Here is a 27,390-nt window from a genome sequence, read left to right as displayed (position 1 = left end):
CTCTGTAACTATTTCAAAATTTGACTAGCTGTTTCTACACATAACAGGAAGGGTGACCATGGCCTCCTCTAACCTTTTTTTCACAAATTAAATCTATCTGAACACTCTCTCATTGGTAGAGAGTGCCCATGAGGAACATTTAAGTAAATTAATCTGGTCAACAATACCTAATGATTCCCAAGATTACACTATATATTTAGGAAGAAGCTCTACTGAGCTCCCTAGTTGCAATATCAAAGAAGAAGAATCTGACAGAGTGTTGTAGAAGTTCACATAAGATATTGTATGAAATTATTTCGAAATCAAGTATGCAGTTCCTGACTGCTCCATAACTAAGGATAAGACCCAATGGATATTTGTGGAAAAATAATTTTAAACTGTTTTTGTAGGAGATGTTCTTTAAAGAAATTGTAGACAACTGACATCAATCGATCTTAAAAGCTCACTATGAGTGAGTGATTTTTGCTCAAGTGAGTTAAACATTGACATACCTGTGCCTAAAAGAGGTAAAGCTAATGAATGGCATTTGCACTGCTTCATCCCATCAAATATCTCTGTAAATATTGAGGTTACAGCTTTCCTTCTCTCCTTCTCTGTATCTGACTTTTTCCATGGAGTCAAAATTGCATGAGCAACAAATTTGAAGTTGTTGTTACCACCATTACAGATAACCACACTTCCATTGGTAACAAATTTTGATCTGAAAGCATTCTCTTTAGCTTTCTTATACTCTTTCCCTCCCATTTCAATCAGCTTTTTTGTGACAGCGCCATGTCCGTTCCCTTTGGGGACATCCCCACATGCAATCATCTCAATCTTTTGCAAAGTTAATAAATTTGTTGAGTATACATAAACCACCTGTCCTTGACCAAGATGGCAAGCAAAAGACTCTTGGAAATGTCCAGGAGGCTTTTCAAAATTAATATAGGGATATCCTTGTGGAAGTGGTTTTTCTCTATGACTGCTATCATTACTGTTCAAACTTTGAGGGTAACCCTTTTTTTTTATTTCAGATCTAGCAGTTTCAATATCTAAAGTCTTATGCTTCTGTCCATCTTGAGCACCTGAAACAAAATATCTCTACGTAACTAATATACCTACTAAACAACAAGAGGGCCATGATGGCCCTATATCGCTCATCTGAGTAGAGTTGCTTGCTTGAACAAATTTCTTAGCTAAAGCTTTAAGATCTAGGCCTTCTGGTTTATTTTTAGCAAATTTATGAAGATTTCCCTACGCATAATCAAGTAACCCTGGGGCTGGGTCAATTTGACCCTGGGGGGGGTCAAGATCTGAACAAATTTTGTAGAGGTCCACTAGGCAATGCTACATGTCGAATATCTAAGCTCTAGGCCTTCTGTTTTTTTTTTAGAAAATTTTGAAGATTTTTCTATGTACAATCAAGTAACCCCATGGGGCAGAGCCAATTTGAACCCGGGGGTCATGATTTGAATAAATTTTGTAGAAGTCTACTAGGCAATGCTACATGTCAAATATCTAAGATCTAGGCCTTCTGGTTTATTTTTAGAAAACTTTTGAAGATTTTCATATGTAAAATCAAGTGACCCCTGAAACAGGGTCAATTTTGACTCCGGGGCTCATGATTTGAACAAATGTTGTAGAGGTCCACTAGGCCATGCTACATGTGAAATATCTAAGCTCTAGGCCTTCTGGTTTATTTTTAGAAAATGTTTGAAGATTTTCATATGTAAAATCAAGTGACCCCTAGGGCGGGGTCGATTTTGACCCCGGGGTCATGATTTGAACAACTTTAGTAGAGGTCCACTAGGCAATGCTACATGTCAAATATCTAAGCTCTAGGGCTTCTGGTTTTTGAGAAGAAGATTTTTTAAGATTTTCCTATGTAAAATCAAGTGACCCCAGTGGCAGGGCCAATTTTGATCCCAAGGGTCATGATTTAAAGAAATTTTGTAGAGGTCCACTAGGCAATGCTACATGTGAAATATCTAAGCTCTAGGCCTTCTGGTTTATTTTTAGAAAAAAATTTAATATTTTAATATGTAAAATCAAGTCACCACTGGGGCGGGGTCAATTTTGACCCCGGGGTCATGATTTGAACAAATTTAGTAGAGGTCCACTAGGCAATGCTACATGTCAAATATCTAAGCTCCAGGGCTTATGCTTTTTGAGGAGAAGATTTTTTAAGATTTTCCTATGTACAATCAAGTAACCCCTGGGGCAGGGTCAATTTTGACCCCAGGGTCATGATTTGAATAAATGTGGTAGAGGTCCAGTAGGCAATGCTTCACGACATATATCTAAGCTCTAGGGCTTCTGGTTTTTGAGAAGAAGATTTTTAAAGTTTTTCCTATGTAAAATCAAGTGACCCCTGGGGCGGGGTCAATTTTGACCCCGGGGATCATGATTTAAACAAATTTTGTAGAGGTCCACTAGACAATACTACATGTCAAATATCTAAGCTCTAGGCCTTCTGGTTTATTTTTAGAAATTTTTTGAAGATTTTCATATGTAAAATCAAGTGACCCCTGGGGCGGGGTCAATTTTGACCCGGAGGTCGTGATTTGAATAACTTTAGTAGAGGTCCACTAGGCAATGCTACATGTCAAATATCTAAGCTCTAGGGCTTCTGCTTTTTGAGAAGAAGATTTTTTAAGATTTTCCTATGTAAAATCAAGTGACCCCGGGGTCATGATTTGAACAGATTTGGTAGAGGTCCATTAGGCAATACTTCACATCAAATATCTAAGCTCTAGGGCTTCTGGTTTTTGAGAAGAAGATTTTTAAAGTTTTTTCTTTCGGTTGCCATGGCAACCAGAGTTCTCCATGGAATTAAATTCTTTGAATAATTTTGAAAGGGGGCCACCCAACGATCATTCCTGTGAAGTTTGGTGTAATTCTGCCCAGTGGTTTTCAAGAAGAAGATTTTTTTTAGAAATTGTTGATGCATGACAGACGACGCACGACGGACATCAAGCGGTCACAATAGCTCACCTTGTCACTTCGTGACAGGTGAGCTAAAAACATATCAAAATGCATTAAAGACTGGGGAGTTGACAGTGTGCACCTTTGGAGCATTCATTTTCATGTTACAAACAGGAGCCTCTGTGGCAGTGTGGTTAACATCGCTGATATCAAATCACCTGCCTCTCATCTATGAGAGGAAGTCATCCAGCTGATTTCGTAAGGTCGGTGGTTGTACCCAGGTGCTCGCTCATGAAGAAATAATGCACAAAGGGGCACCTGAGTTCTTCCTCCATAATCAAAGCTGGAAAGTTGCCATATGACCTGTAATTATGTTGATGTGATGATAATCCAACAAAATAAACTAGAGTTGTCACAGGAGTGAAGAATTATACCCCAACATTATGGCCTTGTCACAGAACTAAGCAGACCTACTGACCTGAAAATCAATACAAGCCATCTGCTAGTCATGATCAACATCCCTATGAAGTTTCAAGATCCTCATCTTAAGCATTCTCAAGTTATTGTCCGGAAATTTTTCAATGTTCCAGATCACTCTGACCTTTTACCTTTGGAACTTGTAATCAATAGGAGTCCTCTGCTGGTCATGACCAACCTCCCTAATAAGTTTTGTTACCTTATTCCAAAGTGTTCTAAAATCATTGTCCGAAAACCATTTTAAATGTTCTGGGTCACTATGACCTTGACCTGTGACCCTCTGACTTCAAAATCATAAGGGGTCATCTGCTGGTCATAACCAACCTCCCCATTAATTTTCATGATCCTAGACTCAAGCGTTCTCAAGTTATCATCCGGAAACTGTTTAACTATTCTGCGTCATTGTGACCTTGACCCTTGACCTACTAACCTCAAAGTTAAACTTGATCTGTATTTTATTATGTTACACCCTTGTACAAATAATTATGATCCTAGACCAAAGCATTCTAAAGTTATCATCCGAAAACCGTTTAACTGTTCCAAGTCACTGTGGCCTTGACCTTTGACATACTGACCTCAAAGTAAAATTCGACCTGCATTTCATGATGAGACACCTGTGTAAAAAAAATTTTGATCCTAGACACAAGCGTTTTTAAGTCAACATCCAGAAACCTTTTAACTGTTCTGAGTCACTGTGACCTTGACCTTTGATCTACTGACCTCAAAGTTGAAAATGACCTTTATTTTACGATGATACACTTGTATACCAAAATATATGATTCTAGGTCCAAGTGTTCTCAAGTTATCATCTGGAAACCATTTAATTGTTCAGGGTCACTGTGACCTTGACCTTTGACCTACTGACCCCAAACACAGATCTGACCTGTATTTTCTGATGTTGCACCTGCATACCAAAAATTATTTAAATTGGTCAAGCCTTTCGTGAGTTATCATCCGGAAACCATGAAAACCAACAGACCTTAGGGTTAGGGTTAGACAGACGGACCGACAAGCTCACTCCTAAACACCCTTTGTAGGGGTATAATAAATTCATGTTACAAAAGGCTGTAAACTCATTCAGGCCGAGACTAGAGGGGTGATAAAGATAGGCCATCTGCAGTCGAATCCCACTAACAATTATCAACATGTTATTCTTTCTGAATTCTGCCCTGAAAGTCAGATCACACCTCAAGTCAAGATTTTAAAGTGCTTGTTGCGTGAAGCCCCTTTGTCTAAAGTTAAGGATTTTACCTAATCTATTAATATATAATCAAAAACCTTTATCTTTTCTTCTGTTTTGGTCTCTAGCTGTCTGCTTTCTAGCATCCGCTGGCTTGTAAACACTTCTCTCTCCTGGTATCATAGTTGCAAATGCTTCTTGTATATTCGAAATTATGTTCAAGTTTTTGTCAACAAAATGTATTTCTCTCAATGGATCTTTTGACAACTGGCTGTAATGAAGGATAGCCTTTCCATATTGAACACAGCATAACTCTGCTGGACAACCAAATATGCCTACAGGAAAGAAAACATTATCATGAAAATTGATAACATTGACTGTAATGAATCACTTACAAGGCATTTGAACAAAGGAAAGGGAACAAGAGCTGTCACAGGAGACAGCACGCTCGACTATTTCGATGCTGGATAGTGAAACTGGGCACATCTGAGGAAACTAGAGCTGTCACTGGAGTGTTCAATGACTCCAATTGCGGATGAAGATATTGCACAATAGCCTGAGTCTATGTCAAAAATATCAACTTAAAGTAATAAGAGAGGTAAAGATAAAATGTACCAAAACACTATATAAGTATATCCTAAGCAAAAAGGGGCATGATTCATTAAATATTGGTGCCAGAGTTATGCATTTTGTGTCATATGGTGTGGGTGATGATGTTGAACAACTATTTTAAGTGTGAATCAAATCCATTCAGTAATAACAGAGACAGAGTGAAAGTGCATCAAAACTTTAACCTAAAATTCTAAGTAAAAAGGGGGGAATAATTAATGAAAAATTGGTGCCAGAGTTATGCACCTTGCGTCATATGGTGTGGGTGATGATGCTGAACAACTATTTTAAGTTTGAATCAAATCCATTCAGTAATAACAGAGACTGAGTGAAAGTGCATCAAAACTTTAACCTAAAATTCTAAGTAAAAAGGGGAAATAATTCATTAAAAATTGGTCCCAGAGTTATGCACCTTGTGTCATATGATAAGGGTAATGATGTTGAACAATTGTTTAAGTTTGAATCAGATCCATTCAGTAATAACAGAGATAGAGTGAAAGTGCATAAAACTTTAACCTGAAATTCTAAGTAAAAAGGGGAATAATTCATGAAAAATTGTGCCAGAGTTATGCATCTTTGTGTCATATGATGTGGGTGATGATGCTGAACAACTATTTTAAGTTTGAATCAAATCCATTCAGTAATAACAGAGGTAGAGTGAAAGTGCACCAAAACTTTAACCTGAAATTCTAAGTAAAAAGGGGGAATAATTCATGAAAAAATGGTGCCAGAGTTATGCACCTTGTGTCATATGATGTGGGCGATGATGTTGAACAACTTATTTAAGTTTGAATCAAATCCATTCAGTAATAACAGAGATAGAGTGGAAGTGCATCAAAACTTTAACCTGAAAATGTAAGTGAAACAAGAGGACCATGATGGTCCTGAATCGCTCACCTATCCCCACATGACCCAGTGTTGAACTGAGTATGACGTCGTTATTTCTATTATTTGACAAAGTGACCTAGTTTTTCAGCACATGTGACCTAGATATCATCAAGATAAAAAATTCTGACCAATTTTCATAAAGATCCATTGAAAAATATGGCCTCTAAAGAGGTCACAAGGTTTTTCTATTATTTGATCTAATGACCTAGTTTTTGAAGGCACGTGACCCACTTTTAAACTTGACCTAGATATCATCAAGGTGAACATTCTCACCAATTTTCATGAAGATCTCGTGAAAAATATGGCCTCTAGAAAGGTCACAAGGTTTTTCTATTTTTCGACCTACTGACCTAGTTTTTGACGGCACATGACCCAGTTACGAACCTGACCTAGATATCATCAAGCTGAACAGTCTCACCAATTTTCATGAAGATCTCATGAAAAATATGGCCTCTAGAGAGGTCACAAGGTTTTTCTATTTTTAGACCTACTGACCTAGTTTTTGACCCCACGTGACCCAGTTTCGAACCTGACCTAGATATCATCAAGATGAACCTTCTGACCAATATTCATGAAGATCTCATGAAAAATATGGCCTCTAGAGAGGTCACAAGGTTTTTCTATTTTTAGATCTACTGACCTAGTTTTTAACCCCATGTGACCCAGTTTCGAACTTGTTCTAGATATCATCAAGGTAAACATTCTGACCAATTTTCATGAAGATCCATTGAAAAATATGGCCTCTAGAGAGGTCACAAGGTTTTTCTATTTTTAGACCTACTGACCTAGTTTTTGACCGCACGTGACCCAGTTTCAAACTTGACCTACATATCATCAAGGTGAACATTCTGACCAATTTTCATGAAGATCCATTGAGAAATATGGCCTCTAGAGAGGTCACAAGGTTTTTCTATTTTTAGACCTACTGACCTAGTTTTTGATCCCACATGACCCAGTATCGAACTTGACCTAGATATCATCAAGGTGAACATTCTGACCAATATTCATGAAGATCTCATGAAAAATATGGCCTCTAGAGAGGTCACAAGGTTTTTCTATTTTTAGATCTACTGACCTAGTTTTTGAAGGCACGTGACCCAGTTTCGAACTTGACCTAGATATCATCAGGCTGAACATTCTGACCAATTTTCATGAAGATCCATTGAGAAATATGGCCTCTAGAGAGGTCACAAGGTTTTTCTATTTTTAGACCTAATGACCTAGTTTTTGACCCCACGTGACCCAGTTTCAAACTTGACCTAGATATCATCAAGGTGAACATTCTGACCAATATTCATGAAGATCTCATGAAAAATATGGCCTCTAGAGAGGTCACAAGGTTTTACTATTTTTAGACCTACTGACCTAGTTTTTGACCCCACGTGACCCAGTTTCGAACTTGACCTAGATATCATCAAGGTGAACATTCTGACCAATATTCATGAAGATCCATTGAAAAATATGGCCTCTAGAGAGGTCACAAGGTTTTTCTATTTTTAGACCTACTGACCTAGTTTTTGACCCCACGTGACCCAGTTTCGAACTTGACCTAGATATCATCAAGGTGAACATTCTGACCAATATTCATGAAGATCTCATGAAAAATATGGCCTCTAGAGAGGTCACAAGGTTTTTCTATTTTTAGACCTACTGACCTAGTTTTTGACCCCACGTGACCCAGTTTCGAACTTGACCTAGATATCATCAAGGTGAACATCCTGACCAATTTTCATGAAGATCTTGTGAAATATATGGCCTCTAGAGAGGTCACAAGGTTTTTCTATTTTTAGACCTACTGACCTAGTTTTTGACCGCATGTGACCCACTTTCAAACTTGACCTACATATCATCAAGGTGAACATTCTGACCAATTTTCATGAAGATCCATTGAGAAATATGGCCTCTAGAGAGGTCACAATGTTCTTCCATTTTTAGACCTACTGACCTAGTTTTTGATCCCACATGACCCAGTATCGAACTTGACCTAGATATCATCAAGGTGAACATTCTGACCAATTTTCATGAAGATCTCATGAAAAATATGGCCTCTAGAGATCCACAAGGTTTTTCTATTTTTAGATCTACTGACCTAGTTTTTACCCCCACGTGACCCAGTTTCGAACTTGACCTAGATATCATTAAGCTGAACATTCTGACCAATATTCATGAAGATCCATTGAGAAATATGGCCTCTAGAGAGGTCACAAGGTTTTTCTATTTTTAGACCTAATGACCTAGTTTTTGACCCCACGTGACCCAGTTTCAAACTTGACCTAGATATCATCAAGGTGAACATTCTGACCAATATTCATGAAGATCTCATGAAAAATATGGCCTCTAGAGAGGTCACAAGGTTTTTCTATTTTTAAACCTACTGACCTAGTTTTTGACCCCACGTGACCCAGTTTTGAACTTGACCTAGATATCATCAAGGTGAACATTCTGACCAATATTCATGAAGATCTCATGAAAAATATGGCCTCTAGAGAGGTCACAAGGTTTTTCTATTTTTAGACCTACTGACCTAGTTTTTGACCCCACGTGACCCAGTTTCGAACTTGACCTAGATATCATCAAGCTGAACATCCTGACCACTTTTCATGAAGATCTTGTGAAATATATGGCCTCTAGAGAGGTCACAAGGTTTTTCTATTTTTAGACCTACTGACCTAGTTTTTGATGGCACGTGACCCAGTTTCGAACTTGACCTAGATATCATCAAGGTGAACATTCTGACCAATTTTCATAAAGATCCCATGAAAAATGTGACCTCTAGAGTGGTCACAAGCAAAAGTTTACGGACGCACGCACGGACGCACGGACGCACGGACGGACGACGGACGACGGACGCCGCGCGATCACAAAAGCTCACCTTGTCACTTTGTGACAGGTGAGCTAAAAAGGGGATAATTCATGAAATATTGGTGCCAGAGTTATGGCCCTTATCTCAGATGATGTGGATGATGATGAGGAATAAGTATTTCAAGTTTGAATCAAATCCATCAAGTAATTACAGAGATAAGTTGAAAAAAGAGAAATTGTTAAAAAACTTTAACCAAGGTGGGGACGCGGAAAGACGCCAACGCCGGGGTGAGTAGGATAGCTCTCCTTATACTTCGTATTATAGTCGAGCTAAAAACTGATGTGTGCTAACAAAATATCTCCTGGACCCAGTAAGTTATGTCTAGGATGACAGGGCAGTAAATTACAACAAGAGGGCCACAATGGCCCTATATCACTCACCTGAGTACCATTGCTCTTAATGATAAGACCAAGTTTTGACATAGATCACATAGGCATACACATTAAATATCATCAGTATAAATATTTTCTTGTAACAGACCTATGGGTTACATACTAGTCAGGGCCAATCACCATACCAAGTTTGAGGGTCCTAGGCTCAAATGCTGCATATTTGTTCTAGCATGACTACTCCTTACCCTGGAAGACTTAAATAACATTCAAAACCAATCTAATTAGATATTGAGTTATATTCATTTACATAAAAAAGGGAGGTAATTTGTCACAAATTCAGTCAAAAGTTATCTATCCTGATTGTCCGAGTCCATCTGATGGCACAAATGACATATTAAATCAGTATCTTCATTGGTTACTGAGATACACCCATTTTAATTTGAAACAAAGGGAGGTATTTTGACAAAAAATCAGTCCATAGTTATCTACCCTGATTGTCTCAGTCCAACTATATTGACAAAAATGGAATTTCAAATGAGTCCTATAAATACTTACTGAGATAAATCCATTTTTATTAAAATCAGGGGAGGTTATCATGCATTGGTATATGCATGTAGAAGATGCAAAGTACAAGCCTTTACAACAATATATTACAAAGGTAAGTAAAAGTAGAAATTTCTTACCATGGACGACATAAATAATGTTTCAAACAAATCTCATTAGAAGCTGCTAGGTATATTCATTTACATAAAAAATAAAAGGGAGGTAATTTGTCATAAATGCAGTCAATATGTATCTTCATTGAATGTCCAAGTCCATCTGATGGCATAAATGAAATAAGATATCTTCATTAGTTATGGAGTCATACCCATTTTAAATAAAGAGAGGTAATTTGACATAAAATCAGTCCATAGTTATCTACCCTGATTGTCTGAGTCCAACTAAAGACAATAATGAAATTTCAAATGAGTTCTGTAAGTACTTACTGATATATATCCATTTTAAACGAAATCAGGGGAGGTAATCAGCTATAAAATAACTCCAGAACCTATGATTGGATCTGACAGATTCATCATGGAATCCAAGATTTGTTGTTGTTGAAGATATTTTGCAAGTTTGTATCAAATCTAACCATAAATGAAGTCTCCATATGGCTGCAAAAACCAAAACAGCAAATTTTGGACATTTAAGGGGCCATAACTCTGCAACCCATGATGGGATCTGTCCAGTTTTAGAAAAGAACAGAGATATTATGCCAATACATGTTGTGTGCAGGTTTGAATAAAGTTGACTGTAAAATGTTGTCTCTATTGTGTTCACAAGCCAAAATTAGCAAATTTTTATCTTTAAGGGGCCACTCTGGAACCCAAGATGGGATCTGGCCAGTTTTCCAAAGGAACCGAGATATTATGCCAATACAACTTGTGTGCAAGTTTTATTTAAGCTGATCACAAAATGTGGTCTCTATTGTGTTGACAAGCCATAAATGGCAGATTCGAGATATTATGCCTATACAAGTTGTATCCAAGTTTGATTAAGGTTGACTGCAAAATGTTGTCTCTATCATTTTCACAAGTCAAATGGAAAGTTTTGCCCCTATAAGGGGCCATAACTCTAACACCATGATGGGATCTGGCCAGTTTTCGAAAGGAACCGAGATGTTATGCCCATACAAGTTGGGTGCAAGTTTTATTAAAGCTGATCACAAAATGTGTTCACACTGAAATTGTGGCCGGATAGATGGACGATGGATGATGGACGAAGGGCGAAGGGCGATCTCAAAAGCTCACCATGTCACTACCTGACAAGTGAGCTTAAAACAAGAGGGCCATGATGGCCCTATATCACTCACCAGAGTTGATCTGGCCTACCGGCCTAGTTTTTCATCCCAAACGACCCAGTTTTGAATTTAACCTAAAGATCATCAAGACAAACATTTTGACCATGTTTCATAAAGATTGAGTCACAACTGTGTCTTCTAGAGTGTCCACAACTTTTTCCTTTGACCTTGCTTACTGACCTAGTTTTTGACCCCACATGACCCAGTTTCAGCCTTGACCTAGAGATCATCAAGACATATATTCTGACTAAATTTCATAAAGACTGAGTCATAACTGCGCCTTTGGAATGTTTACAAGCTTTTCCTTTGATCTAGCCTACTGACTTGGTTTTTGACCCCATATGATCCAGTTTTGAATTTGACCCAGAAATCATCAAGATAAACATTCTTGCCACGTTTCATAAAGATTGTGTCACAACACTACATGAACCAGGTTCAAACCTGACCTAGAAATCAACAAGACAATCATTCTGACCAAGTTTCATAAATATTGGTCGCAACTGTAGCCTCAAGAGTGTTCACAAGTCTTTCCTTTGATTGTTAACTACATAATTATTTAACACTTTTCATTTGTCATATGATAGGCTATGTCCAAATTCCATATCTTATTATGTTAGGACTTTTTTTCATGTTCTTCAAAAAATACCTTTGGTTTAGAGATTATTTTGATCTTGTGATACCCCACACTGAGTTACAACCAGTACAATGGCACGCTGGTTAAAAACTAAGGCCAACATTTTTTAATTTTCTGGTTTACGGGAGCGCCGACCCTATTTTTTGACAAAACAAAATAAAAATAAAAGTCATTTTCAGTACTTTTATTTTCATTTTATCCGCCGACCGTCCATAATTGCTGCTGCCAAAAATAAATGTTTAACTGTAAGGTAGAGGTTTTTAATCAAGATCAGCAGACGCATGAAAAATGGCGGCCTACACGAATGTAAACTGTGTGAAATTAAATAGGAAAAATATACAAGTTAACAGACAATAATTTTGGAATAAGTTTGCAGAGATAACAAGTATTGTAAGCAAATTGGATCTGAGTAGAAATTACAGAACCTAAAGCTCAACATTAGGAATAATCACATACGAAAAATGACCTTCACTGTCAACGCTGTCCAGATGTTGAAAAATCTGGCGTATCACATGTACGAGATTTGTTGTCTGTATATTATAATTGGACAACGATCAAATTCATGTGGGACTGTCAGAAAAATACCACACTTGATAAAAAGGAAAGAAACCAAAGAAATGGCAAAATGGAAGAGCAAAAGTGAGTATCAACTTGCTAAACATTTTTTTTTCTTTGAAGTCTTAGGCCAAGTTAGGGGTTGGAGAAGAAAAAATAACTAATACCATAATTTTCAGTAGTTCTGTTCAAAACAAAGTGCAATTTCAATGTAAAATGACACATGTCCCTGCAAATGCTTGATAAAGATACATGAGATAAAAAAATTCAAACTACATGTACATGTAGTCAAAATAACTGGACAGTCAGATTAATGGTTGTTTAATATTTTTGACAGGCAATCTTATCCGAGTGGAGATATTGCTCATATGAAAAGATTATCTCAATATTTCCTAGGATCATGTCAAATTAGTTTGACTAAAGTTCTAGCCAGGTACTGTAACTCAAAAGATAATTATCAAACATGAAACTTTCAGCAATATTCTCATGAGTCCTGTTCACTTGAAGTATACCGATAAAAACTGTAAGAAGACCCTTTGAAAGTATGTTTTGGACAAACATTCAGACACTATAATTATGTCACATGTGCCTTTGACACTGAGGAACACATAATGACATATCCAGTAATAAATATTTTTTCGGACTCATAACTTACTAAGTCCAAGTCCCATCTCAGTGAGTCTTATAAATATTCGATACTGTTGTTTAAACATCAGCCAATATGGTTGTTATTTTGTACACATTTCAGCTGAACCATTGAGATTGTTTTGACTTGTCGTACAATATAGGTGGCACTGACAATCGGCAAAATATAAAACAATATTCAAGCCACTGAAACTTAACCAAAGCCATTTAATTTTAAAGCCAGTTTATCAATTTGTAATTTTGGCTTTCTAGTATGACAATGCCTGTCTTTTAAGACTTTGCATCTAAGGCCAATTAATATGCATGTATGCAGGATGCAGACCTAAAGTAGTCATTGCATAACCCCATTCTAATAGCAGTTTTTATTCGTGTTTATATGATAAACATTATGCAATGTTCTTATGATATGTCAACTGTGGTATCTGTATATTTTATCATGAAAAACCACGAGTATATTTTTACTACAAAATAGATACATACAAAAACACAAATAATACATATCTTTGGTGACTTTGAAAATTGCATTATTCATACAAGCTACACATAAAGAAAACAGCAGTATACTGAGATGAGATATAAACCAGTTCAGAATAGTTCATTTGTGAGTGTGTATGCAATTTAAGCTTGCAAGCTTTTGTTTTCTGGGGTGTACAAAAAATAAAAAAATTATATCCTTTTGGACGTTTTATTTTTATTTATTTGGCCGACTGCTCAAAACTGGGATTTTTATTTTTATTTTTATTTGTCCCCCCTGACCCAAACTTTTTGAAAAATCTCCTGTAAACCAGAAAATAAAAAAATGCGGGCCTAATTTAGAACATAGATCATGGAAAGTTTGGTTAAACTAGACAACATAAACTATCTTTAAAAATTATGAAAAGTGCACACGGTCAGTGCTTTTTATATGATAGTGGTCATGTGACAGGTCATTTTCTTGACCTTTAAAGAGTGACAATCTCATGGGTCACTGAAGTGATATGCTTGTATATTTCGGCCTCTGGCCATACTCCGATAATAAACCCCATCCATCACAAAAATGCTTGGATAGGGGGTCAATTTTTGTGGTTGTGTTTTCACAGCGCATTTTAGTACAAAGACAGTGTTGTTCATATAATGTAAGACAATTGACTTAGTACTGATAAGACAATATCACCTTTCAGATTATATAGTATTCAATTATAGAAAGATTTAAGACTTCAAACTTTAAAACTTTTTTTAACTTCTAGCAGATATACATGTCATCAATTTGGTCAAGTTCAGGCCATTTTTTCGTCTAAATGGATGTTGCATTCAAGTGGTCGTAACATAAAATTTAGCCTGGTGACCTATACTTTTTCGCCATTTTTATTTTCACAAAACAATTGTTTATACACAAGGAATTATACACAAGGAAAATAGGAAAAATTCTATGAAAGACTTTTTTCAAAATTAAATAAAATAATCTTTTTTAAGAGTATTTTTCATTGAAAAAAGTTCACAAATGTAAATATGAAACCAGATATTTTCCCATTTGTAAGCATCATTGTAATGATATTGTATTACAAACATGACTGTGATATGCAATAAGTATATAATAACATTTGTATAAAGAATAAACCTTACTGTGCTGTCTTTATGCATACTTTGGTTGGTATTTATAAAACAAGAGGACCATGATGGTCCTGAATCGCTCACCTCTTCCCACATGACCCAGTTTTTGACATAGTGACCTAGTTTTTAAGCTCAGTGACCCAGTTTTGAACTTGACCTAGATATTATCAAGAAAAAAAATGTGCCAATTTTCATGAAGATCCATTGAAAAATATGGTCCTCTAGAGAGGTCACAAGGTTTTTCTATTATTTGACCTATTGACCCAGTTTTCGAAGGTACCCGACCTGTTTTTAACTTTACCTAGATATCATCAAGGTGAAAAAATTTCACTACTTTTATGAAGATCTCATGAAAAAATATGGCCTCTAGCAGGTCACAGGTTTTTCTATTTTTATACTACTGGCCAGTTTTTGACTGCACGTGACCCAGTTTCTAAACTGACCTAGATATAATCAAGTTGAACACTCAGATCAATTTTTATGAAGATCCATTGAAAAATATGGCCTCTAGAGAGGTCAAATGATTTTTCTGATTTTAGACCTACTGACCTAGTTTTTGACCGCAGTTGACCCAATTTCAAACCTGACCTAGATATCATCAAGATGAACATTCAGACCAACTTTCATACAGATCCCATGAAAAGTATGGCCTCTAGAGAGGTCACAAGGTTTTCTTTATTATTTAACCTACTGACCTAGTTTTTTAAGGCACGTGACCCATTTCAAACTTGACCTAGATATCACCAAGGTGAACATTCTGACCAATTTTCATGAAGATCGATTCAAGGGTATGGCCTCTAGAGAGGTCACAAGGTTTTTCTATTTTTAGACCTACTGACCTAGTTTTTGACCGCACATGACCCTGTTTCGAACTTGACCTAGATGTCATCAAGATGAACATTAAGACCAACTTTCATACAGATCCCATGAAAAATATGGCCTTTAAAGAGGTCATAAAGTTTTTCTATTATTTGATCTACTGACCTAGTTTTTGAAGGCACGTGACCCACTTTCAAACTTGACCTAGATATCATCAAGATGAACATTCAGACCAATTTTCATACAGATCCCATGAAAAATATGGCCTCTAGAGAGGTCACAAGGTTTTTCTATTATTTGACCTACTGACCTACTTTTTGAAGGCACATGACCCACTTTCGAACTTGACCTAGATATCATCAAGGTGAACATTCTGACCAATTTTGATGAAGATCTCATGAAATATATGGCCTCTAGAGAGGTCACAAGGTTTTTCTACTTTTAGACCTACTGACCTAGTTTTTGACCACACGTGACCCAGTTTCGAACTTAACCTAGATATCATCAAGATGAACATTCAGATCAACTTTCATACAGATCCCATGAAAAGTATGGCCTACAGAGAGGTCACAAGGTTTTTGTTTTATCTGACCTACTGACCTAGTTTTTGAAGGCACGTAACCCAGTTTCGAACTTGATCTAGACATAATGAAGATGAACATTCTGACTAACTTTCATGAAGATCCATTGAAAAGTATGGTCTAGAGAGGTCATAAGGTTTTTCTATTTTTAGACCTACTGACCTAGTTTTGGACCGCACGTGACCCAGTTTCGAAAACAACCTAGATATCATCAAGATGAACATTTAGACCAAATTTCATGAAGATCCATTGAAAAGTATGGCCTCTAGAGAGGACACAAGGTTTTTCTATTTTTTAGACCTACTGACCTAGTTTTTTATCGCACGTGACCCAGTTTCAAACTTGACCTAGATATCATCAAGATTAACATTCTGACCAACTTTCATAAAGATCCCATGAAAAATGACCTCTAGAGTGGTCACAAGCAAAAGTTTACGGACGTACGCACGCACGGACGACAGACGCTGCGCGATCACAAAAGCTCACCTTGTCACTTTGTGACATGTGAGCTAACAAGAGGACCATGATAGTCCTGAATCGCTCACCTCTTCCCACATGACCCAGTTTTGAGTACAACGTCATTTTTTCTATTATTTGACATAGTGACCTAGTTTTTGAGCTCATATGACCCAGTTTTGAACCTGACCTAGATATCATCAAGATAAAAATTCTGACCAATTCTCATGAAGATTCATTGAAAAATATGGCCTCTAGAGAGGTCTTAAGGTTTTTTCTATTATTTGACCTAGTTTTTGAAGGTATGTGACCCAGTTTTGAAATTGACCTAGATATCATCAAGGTGAACATTCTCACTAATTTTCATGAAGATCTCATGAAAAATATGGCCTCTAGAGAGGTTACAAAGTTCTTTTATTATTTGACCTACTGACCTAGTTTTTGATGGCACATGACCCAGTTTCGAACCTGGCCTAGATATCATCAGGATGAACATTCAGACCAACTTTCATACAGATCCAATGTAAAGTATGGCCTCTAGAGAGGTCACAAGGTTTTTTCATTATTTGACCTACTGACCTAGTTTTTTAAGGCACGTGACCCAGTTTCAACCTGACCTAGATATCATCAAGGTGAACATTCTCACCAATTTTCATGAAGATCCATACAAACATATGGCCTCTAGAGAGGTCACAAGGTTTTTCTATTTTTAGACCTACTGACCTAGTTTTGGACCGCACGTGACCCAGTTTCGAACTTAACCTAGATATCATCAAGGTGAACATTCTGACTAATTTTCATAAAGATCTCATGAAAAATGTGACCTCTAGAGTGGTCACAAGCAAAAGTTTACGCACGCACGCATGGACAGACGACGGACGCTGCGCGATTACAAAAGCTCACCTTGTCACTTTGTGACAGGTGAGCTAACAAATGTTGATGAAAAACTTTATCCAAGAAAGGTCACGCCGATGCCGGGGTGAGTAGAATAGCCACCCTTATATTCTCAAAATAGTGGAGCTAAAAACACATATCATTGTGAAATTGACATAAGAGCAATGCAATCTGTTACTTTTATGGTTATTTCCATTTTCAACCTTACTTCCGTTTACATGAAACTTCAATCGTTGATTATCTACCATCCTCGCTCTTTTTACGAAATTCAACCTAAGTACAATTCATTGAAGTGAGAGATTTTGAATTTTGTTGTAAAATTCCGACATCCCGGGCGCATTGCTCTTGTGTCAGTTTTACAATGATATGTGATTTTCTGATTACATGTCAGTAATGCAAGAAGTGTTTATTAACACGTGCAGAAATCTATTCTTTAATGCTTAGGCCTTAGGCAAAAAAAATTGTTTGTTTCCAGTGACATGGCCAAAAAAAATAGGGTAGGTAGGTAGGCATTTTTTTTTTTTTTTTTTTTTTTAAACCTAACACCACCCTAGTTTCAAACAGGGAGATTATAAACCTTATAAACATGCATCCTATTGTTATGTTTGATTTACACCTGAATGTACAATGACTTTGATGATGTTTTAGCAATATAAAATGCCATTTGATTGTGTATTTAAATATTATGAAATAAATATATGCTTTATGTTTGTGTTTTGTTGTTGTTGTTTTTTCATTTCCAGAGTAGCCCATCTGATTAGCTCAATAGGTAGAGCAGTCGATCTACGGATCAAGTGGTCATAGGATCGTTGTGTCCTATATCATTCATTCTCCGCCGCTAATTCATGTGGAGAAGTTGGTAATTACTTGCGGAGAACATGGTTTATATTTGATTAAACATGAAACTTGAATGAAATCTTGCTGTGGATTCTCTCTTTAAATAATAATTTTAATATTGAATATTATTCAACAACCAACTTTTATATTTCAAACTAAAACCAAGTAAAAGCACACTGGCCAGGAATATGATTTGCATCTTTGATCTGCATTGAGATTAATACCATCACCCCCTACCCCAGTCTAAAATTCTGGATTAACTGGAAATGCTAGACAATGGAGTTTTGACTGGTATGCCCAAATTGTGAATTAATAAAGCTGCAAGTGGTTATTCAACGTCTTACTACTATAAATCCAGGGTTTTCCCTAGGAAATTTATTTTGAGGGACATCATGTCCCCCCAAATTTATTTTTCTGGAAAAAAGAGACTATTTTGGGGGACATGTTAGGATTTGCTGGAATACTTTGATACTCTTTTGGGCTTTTAATAGTTTAAATTGATTGAAATTAACTTTTAATTAATTTGAAAAATTGTTTTTTTGGGAAAACTCATGTCCACCTTTGCTAAGAAAAGGGGGACATGGACCTCGAAAAGTGGTAAATTTACCACCTTTTTTGGGGCTAGGGAAAACCCTGTAAATCCCATCTAAAACTGACTTTCAAGACTCTGCAGGCCTCGACCTTAACTTTTTTCAGCAGGTCACCAACTGCTGAAATCTAGGAGAGCTGCTCAGACTTTAGCGGACCTCCAATTCTATCACATAAATTGTGATGTTGTAGACGTCATAACTTCATATGACTCAAAGAAACAGGACTTATTTCTAAAATAATTAAAAATGGAAGACTGTAGCAATCTGTTATCCCGAAAAATAATTATTTTGAAAAGTGTCCCAAAATATGGACACAATAATCATCATCCACCCGACGTCGACCCGTGTTAAAAGTGAAAATACATTAATAATTATCGGTAATTATTCTGATGATAAACTAAGTAATTAGCCTGGTTTTCATCATTAATTAACACCCCCTCTAAGAGCTAACAGAAGTGTGTCGGTATCATGGCATCTGAAGTGGAGATCAAAGCGGTATAGTGCACCAGATTGTCATGGCATTACGTTATGTTTTCGCGCCATGTGACACATCACTGTCTGATCGTACTTTAATGATTCCTTAAATTGTTGAGAAGAAATCAATAAAAAAGTTTTTTCTTTATCTTTTTTTAAAAGCGAATGTGCAATATCCCGAATAAACTGACATGTAAATGTGTCGTGAACGATGATAGTGGATAGCCTACCTCTGTGACCTATTTGCCCTCAAGGAATTTACATTATTGTTTGAAAAGAATATCTAACAAAGTGTTGTGTCAAAAAATACATGTACTATGAATAATTTAAAACTTATTAAAATCCGCAACAACATCATACTGCTTTATTTTAAAACCACATTTCTATTTACGTTCACGAGGTCACGTAACCTATTCTGCCGTGCTAACAGAAATCTGTTTGCCAAAAATCGTTTTACTCCATGTATTTAAATTGCTGCGCTTTTTCATTATTAAGATTTTTTAATTGTGTTTTTTGTACATTCTGGTCAAGAGTCTGAATTTTATTACCATAGTATGTACCATTTATTTACTTTAAGAAAGAAGTAAATAATCAAGATCGCGCTGTTTGAAATTTTACAAAACATTATATGAAAATCTGATCATTTTTAAAGAATTTTGCCTACATTCCTGTCGATATCTTATTAAAATTGTTATAGAACTCAAACTGTATTAGTTCTCAAGCGGTGTTGAAAATTTGAAGCGATTACATTGAAAAATGAATGCACCACGCGCGTTTATTGTGTCAAAAGTAACCGCGATGTAAATAAGATATTACGATAGGGCGCACGTGTTTGTGGAATGGAAAATTACCAGCATGACGTTTTGATATTTTTACGATTCGCGGGTAAATTCCAGTCAATCCAGGTAATTTTGCCTGATGTATTAATTTCTCAATTTGGTAAAGTTACCACGTAAAAACCACTCGCCCGCTCGGTGGAGTAGACCATTCGTGCAAAGAGCTATAAAAATAAAAATATACTTATTTGCAAAAATATGCGGCCCGATTTTACCACTAAAAAAGTTTAGGGTCGGCGGTAAAAAAATAGGGCAGGTCGGGCCACCGGAAACAAACAATTATTTTTGTTACGCCTTACATAGGCACAAGACCACAGTTATTTGCCCTTGGTTGACCACAATACGGAAGTGGTTACGCGGAAAATTGTTCCTCTGTTTGATGGTGAATATTGGTGAATTTTTGAGTGAAAGACCTGCAATAAATGGCATGATTTAATAGATGAGATATGAAATAGTAGGTACATGTACAATTTGACAGAATGCAAATGTCAGAATATGCATAACATGACTTTTTGATAGGGCCTGTTTTGCCTGTTTGCGGCCATCTAGAGAGTATTCTTCATACGCATGTGATTTGGTTCAAAATGGTGGAAAAAAGAGCCGGTCAACCCAATGTTTACTGTGGCTGGAATTATTTCTCTTGGATAGTTCTGTTGAGTTCAGGTATTTTTTTTAGGGGTTGGAATGCATGCAAAATTGCTATAGTGTCCAGTGCCTATATAGAACATATAGTAAAAATAACTGTGGTCTTAGGCCTGATATAGTGTAAAATGTCAGAAAGTAAATTGTCAATATTTTTGTTATTTTTCAATCTATATGGCTGAAATTTTGACAGTAAATGGCTGGTAGGCATAGAAATCTGGTAAATATTTAGATTAATCATTACATTTGCTGAAATTGCTTCAGTTTGGATAAAAAGTATACATGCACTTGAAACTTGTGAAAAATCCTACTTTCAGTTTACATATTTCTGGATTTTTCTAATTTTGCAGGTTTTCTTGCATGAAATGCATTTTTATAAGTTCTTTGTTTGAAACCGGTATGCGGAAAACAAAATGGGGTATTTCAAATGCCGCGATGTGATATTTTTTGATTTTTTAGAAATTTGAGCTGCGACTGAGGAAATCTGACCTAAAGTCAGATATGTATTTTTTTCTATTCTTGTTTACATAAAATTGCTCTTTTGGTTACTTGAATTTACACAGTACACACAGTCTGAATAGTGAAATATGTGTAATCATAATCTGTGCAAGAAAAATCAGTTCAAGGGCTTGAAAATTGGACAGATTAGGCCTGAAATTGGCATATTTTAATTGATTTTGAAGGAAAACAGGCAGATTTTCACACACTAGACTTGCATATTGGTTTCCTTAATGTTTTATCGAGCATAAATCATCATATCTGAGGTCCTGAATTGTATATTTACTTATTCTGTTGGATTTCTTACACTTTTAGTACCTAAAAACCTGAAATGAGAGCGCTCGGACAATGTGAAGTTTGTCGCATAGACGGGGATTGACCGCCTTTGTACATATATGTCTACAGCTTCTCAGATTTGACCAAAGACAGTTGTTCGGTGTTGTGAATGGGTAAATAATTCCATTTTAGATGCTTTTAATCAAAATCAGGTACTTTCTGTGATTTTGTAAAATTTAATAGACTTCGTTAAATTGCATCGGCAAGCGGAAAAAAGCCAGAAAATAGAATTGTAGTGGAATAACATTATTTCAGCCAGTTTTGCCATAATGACTACTTTCTAAATCATGTGTGGTAGTGAGATAACATTTATAATCAGTTACCATGAAATTGGACAGGAATTTGTTCATAATTGTTGATGCAGTAAGCTGTATTCCCAGTGTGAATACTCAGTTCTGATTGTAGCTAATTTCACCTGAAAATAGTAAACATTGCTTCAGATCTAGCAGTCAGTAAAGCAAGGAAACTGGACAGACTGCTTTGTGATTGATAGTTTTGTTATTCAGACTGTTTGTTATGACACATTTTACTTACATAAGACTTGAATTTGAGGTTTAATATTACATTATGACAGTTTCAGAATGGGGAAAGGAGACTGTGATATAAATATTCATAGAAAAGTTGCTTTGAGGGGCACTTTTTAGCATTTCACACTTTCTTTGCAGTCAGATTGTTTTGAAATATAGTTTGCACATACATACAATCATGTAAACTGATTAAGTATTCATTCTAAGAAATTATGACTAGCTCGACTCGTATTTCAGATGTTGTTCGGCCGAAGGCCTTCCAGTCACACAGAAGATCCTGGTTCAGTCACACGAAGGGTCACTTCCATTGATATTAGTCACAGGAAAAATTAGGAGCACCAGTTGTATTTTCTCAGGTTGATATTTATTTAGGTTTTTGCTGAAATTAAGTCAGTTTGGAACATTCAGCAGGCAGTGATGTACATTAAAATCATTCTTTATAGAGATAGGGGCTGTTTTGCCAGAATGCTCAGCTGTGATACACAGTGTTAAGATTTTGTGCAGTGTAAATGGTCATGGTGTGCATGTTTCATTTACAGAGTGCACTGAATGCCTGTAAACTGTAAGATTTGAGTGAAATATTCATTCCAGAAAGACTCATAAGCTTTTTAGTAAGCTCATATATTGGATTTTTCAGAGCTGTTTGGCTCATTTTACCTAGGGTAGCCATAAATGAATGATCACTGAAAAGTATATGACACATATATGTACAAAAGCTATTCATTCTCATATTTGCCACATACTGGGCTGCTTAAAAAGGGCAAATTTGACAGCTACAGGACTTTTCTTAGTTCACATTTTACTTTTTCGTGTGAGTAGACTCCGCGTTTTGACGTGCTTTTTGTAATATGAATAGTTTTCCTTAAAATTGGAACAGTGATATTGTAATCAGACTTGAAGTGGCTCTTAATTTGGATAGATGTATATTAAGGAAACATGCTGTTTTTTATTTTGGATGAAAATCTCATCAAACAAAAAAGTTATAGAATTTTGCATTTTTTTCATCTGAAAAGTACGCGAACTTTTTTTTTGCTCACATTTGACCGATACCATGTGTAACATTGGAAGCTGTCAAATTTTAGTGCATAGTTCAACAAAGGTGTAACTTTCAGATTTAATTTGCTATACATCTGAGATTATACTGGTAAAATATTTTTTAGTTTGGAGAGAAAAATAGGTCTAAATAGGCACAAGACCACAGTTATTTGCCCTTGGTTGACCACAATACGGAAGTGGTTACGCGGAAAATAGTTCCTCTGTTTGATGGTGAATATTGGTGAATTTTTGAGTGAAAGACCTGCAATAAATGGCATGATTTAATAGAGGAGATATGAAATAGTAGGTACATGTACAATTTGACAGAGTGCAAATGTCAGAATATGCATAACATGACTTTTTGATAGGGCCTGTTTTGCCTGTTTGCGGCCATCTAGAGAGTATTCTTCATACGCATGTGATTTGGTTCAAAATGGTGGAAAAAAGAGCCGGTCAACCCAATGTTTACTGTGGCTGGAATTATTTCTCTTGGATAGTTCTGTTGAGTTCAGGTATTTTTATAGGGGTTGGAATGCATGCAAAATTGCTATAGTGTCCAGTGCCTATATAGAACATATAGTAAAAATAACTGTGGTCTTAGGCCTGATATTGCCTCACTTGGACTACTGTTGCACTATTTGGGGAAACTGCAGCAATGAATTACTTTCAGACATTATCAAATTTCAAAAGAGAGCTGCCAAAATAATCTTAGACAAAAGTTTCGATACCTCTTCAAATGAATTATTTAAAGAACTAAATTGGATGTCATTTGACCAAAGAATTATGTACAAGAAGTCAATTCTCATGTATAAATCTATAAACGAACCATTATTTCCACTTTACATGAAAAATACATTCAAAACAGTTAATCACAGGCACAACTTAAACCTAAGATCTGTACAAAATTCAAACTTAATTATACCAAAACCAAAAATAGAATTGTTTAGAAAGTCATTTACTTACTCCGGTCCAAAAATATAGAATGACATTCCAACACAAATTCTAAATTCTGACACTCTTAGGAAATTTCAAACGTCCAGTGGCAATTCTCTAACTAAATTTTTGCATTATATAATCATCTTAATATCTAAACTGTTAGTGATGAATTGATAAAAATCATTACTTCAAATATTTCATTTTTATTATGTTTCCTACTGTTTACTGTATATATATTGTGTATTATGTTGACTGTATATATGTTGTGTATATGTTGAGGCCCGCATGGAAGATCAGGAAACCGAATGCGTTAGCCTCATTAAATAAAGACGTTACTTACTTACTTACTTACTTACTTACATGTTGGTGCACAAGCTCTGCACATGCAAAATATGTTTAATTGGTCGGAACATCCTTATGTGGTTACGTTGGTCGTGAGTCGACCAAAAATAAAACAATTATCAGCTTCAGTACCTATGTGAAATATCTTGTAAATACATGCATTATTAACAAAAATGTAAAACAATATCAACTGACTGCTTAGGAAATTTGTTGTGTGCATAATTATTATGTGATAAGTATAAAAGTGAAGATCACTATTTTGTAATTTAATTTTCCACAATGTAAAGACATATAATTGATTATATTTCATTTGAAGTATTGCATGCATGGTAAAACTGATGAAATTCTGCTGGAAAACAAGTATGGCATCCATTCTTCATTCAACGATAAAATTACAATTTTAGTTGCACGGCTGCTATGAATTAACATATCACCGTGTTTTCAAGTGATTTTAAATATAGGACAAATGGTATTGACTTTTAGAGGAATATTATATGCTGTTTCTAGTGTTTGTATTTTTCCGCTTATGAAAAAACTTCATAATTTCAAATTTGTTGTCTTTAAAGTCTAAGCGAAAAAAAATCATGAAGTAAAATTTCAAGATTTTGAGAATTTTCATTTTCTGCTTTCTTAATGTATTTATGTTATCAATAGCAATCATCAATACAATACGTAAAAATATTTTACTTATGAAGTTATACCAGCCCAAAGATTTACTATCAGTAGATATTAGTAAAAATTACTGCACATTCCAGATGACAGAAACATGCTTTCATCCCTTTCAGCATATAAACTTAATGGATCATTTTCATACTTTCATTTTCTTTCAACATATAAACTTAATGAATCATTCTCAAACTGTATTACATATAGATGCTAGGCCCAAGCATTCTCAAGGTATCCCTGGGAAAAAGTTTAACTGTTCCGGGTCAATGTGATCTTGACCTCTGGCCTACTGACCTCAAAATCTATAGAGGTCATCTACTGGTCATGACCAACTTCCCCATCAAATTTCATGATCCTAGGCCCAAGCATTCTCAAGTAATTGTTTGGAAACGGTTTAAATTTTCCGGGTCACTGTAACCTTGAACTTTGACCTAATGACCTCGAAATCTAAAGGGGTCATCTGCTGGTCATGATGAACCTCTCTATAATCTTTCATGACCCTTGGCCCAAGCATTCTCAAGTTATTGTCCAGAAACTGTTATATTGTTCCTGGCCAATGTGACCTTGAACTTTGACCTAATGACTTCAAAATCAATAGAGGTCATCTGCTGGTCATCACCAACCTCCCTATCAATTTTCCTGATCCTAGGCCCAAGCTTTCTTTAGTTATTGCCTGGAAACCGTTATACTGTTCCTTGTCACTGTGACCAAGACCTTTGACCTACTGACTTCAAAATCTAAATGGGTCATCTGCTGGTCATGATGAACCTCTCTTTCATCTTTGATGACCCTTGGCCCAAGCATTCTCAAGTTATCGTCCAGAAACTATCAAATTGTTTCTGGCCAATCTGACCTTGAACTTTGACCTAATGACCTCAAAATCAATAAGGGTCATCTACTGGTCATCATTAACCTCCCTATCAATTTTCCTGATCCTAGGCCCAAGCGTTCTTTAGTTATTGCCCGGAAACCGTTTTATTGTTCCTTGTCACTGTGACCTTGAGCTTTGACCTACTGATCTCAAAATCAATAGGGGTCATCTGCTGGTGATAAACAACCTCAATATCAACATTCATGATCCTAGACCCAAGCAATCTTGAGTTACAATCCGGAAACCGTTTTACTGTTACTGGTCACTGTAACCTTAATCTTTGACATACTGTCCTCAAAATCAATAGGGGTCATCTGCAGGTCATGATCAACTTCCCTATCAACTCTCATGATCCTAGGCCTAAGCGTTCATGAGTTATCATCCGGAAACCGTTTCACTGTTCAGGTTCACTGTGACCTTGACCTTTGACATACAGATCTCAAAATAAATAGGGGTCATCTGCTGGTGACGGCCAACCTTCCTATCAGCTTTCATGATCCTAGGCCTAAGTGTTGTTTAGTTATTATCCTGAAACGGATTGGTCTACATACCGACCGACCAACAGACAGACATCTGCAAAACAATATACCCCTCCTTCTTCAAAGGGGGGCATAATAATATCTTTATTTAATCCCTATTAATTCCGATTATCTTGATAATCTGAATATGGTACCGTGGTTTCATAAAATATGAATAGTAGTAGTAGTAGCAGAAGAATAAGAAGAAGAAGAAGAAGAAGAAGTAAACAATCAGTAGTTTTATCTGAAAAACTTTTTACAAGGAAATTCTGATGTTTATTATCAGCATGTGGAACACAGTTACAGTCCTCATTTCTAATCCTACCCTCTTTGAATAATTTCTAAAGAACACTACCCACGGATCATCCCTGTAAAGTTTCATCAAAATTGGCCTTATGGTTTGGGAGGAGATGTTGTTTAAAGGAAAGTATGGACGGACACTGGATGGACGCCAGATGCTGGATGTTGAATGACCACAATAGCACACCCTGAGCCTTTGGCTCAGGTGAGCTAACAACACCAAGGAATTTTTAAGGATAAAAAACACCACAATTTTAGTGAGATCATCAGTTGGTCCAGTTGTAGAATTCAGACTGTAGGCAAACCTTAAAATCAACTTCACACATTGATGAACAGATTGATATATGTTGTCATTAATCATTGTTTAAAAGTATGGCTTTAATTAAAACATTATCTGATTCAGGATTAATCAACAAGTAAGCTTTTTGTATAAATCAATCTGCTGGGAAATTTTTAATAAAATTCCCAAAACTAGTATTTTAACACTGTTTTTTAACACATTTATTGCAATATTGTCAAACAAATGAGTTTGATAGATTGCACAAGTTGCAGTAAGTAGTTGTGACTGATGGGAGGAAATACAGACAGAATCCAATAAAACAAACCTGAACTTATTGCTGGCACTGCAATAGTTTTCATGCCCTCCCTTTCAGCAAGAGATAGACTGTTGATAACAGCATTATAAAGGGCAAGTTCACATTTCTCAACCTTTTCC

The 27,390-nt window shown here is 36.0% G+C and overlaps 1 protein-coding gene across 1 annotated transcript; it reads right to left on the bottom strand.

The window, feature by feature from the left end:
* Positions 1 to 491: 491 nt before the first annotated feature.
* LOC128551690 (uncharacterized) lies at positions 492 to 27,390 on the bottom strand (the record flags this gene model as incomplete). The annotated part of the gene is made up of 3 exons (XM_053532598.1): positions 27,281 to 27,390; positions 4,660 to 4,896; positions 492 to 1,064 (listed from the first exon to the last, which is right to left on the bottom strand). Coding segments are annotated over exons 1-3 (844 nt in total), but the record flags the coding sequence as incomplete, so codon positions are not given.

Source organism: Mercenaria mercenaria, unplaced genomic scaffold, assembly GCF_021730395.1.
Source record: "Mercenaria mercenaria strain notata unplaced genomic scaffold, MADL_Memer_1 contig_156, whole genome shotgun sequence".
In the NCBI taxonomy this organism is placed as follows: Eukaryota; Metazoa; Mollusca; class Bivalvia; order Venerida; family Veneridae; genus Mercenaria; species Mercenaria mercenaria.
This window is presented reverse-complemented; position numbering and strand designations above follow the sequence as displayed.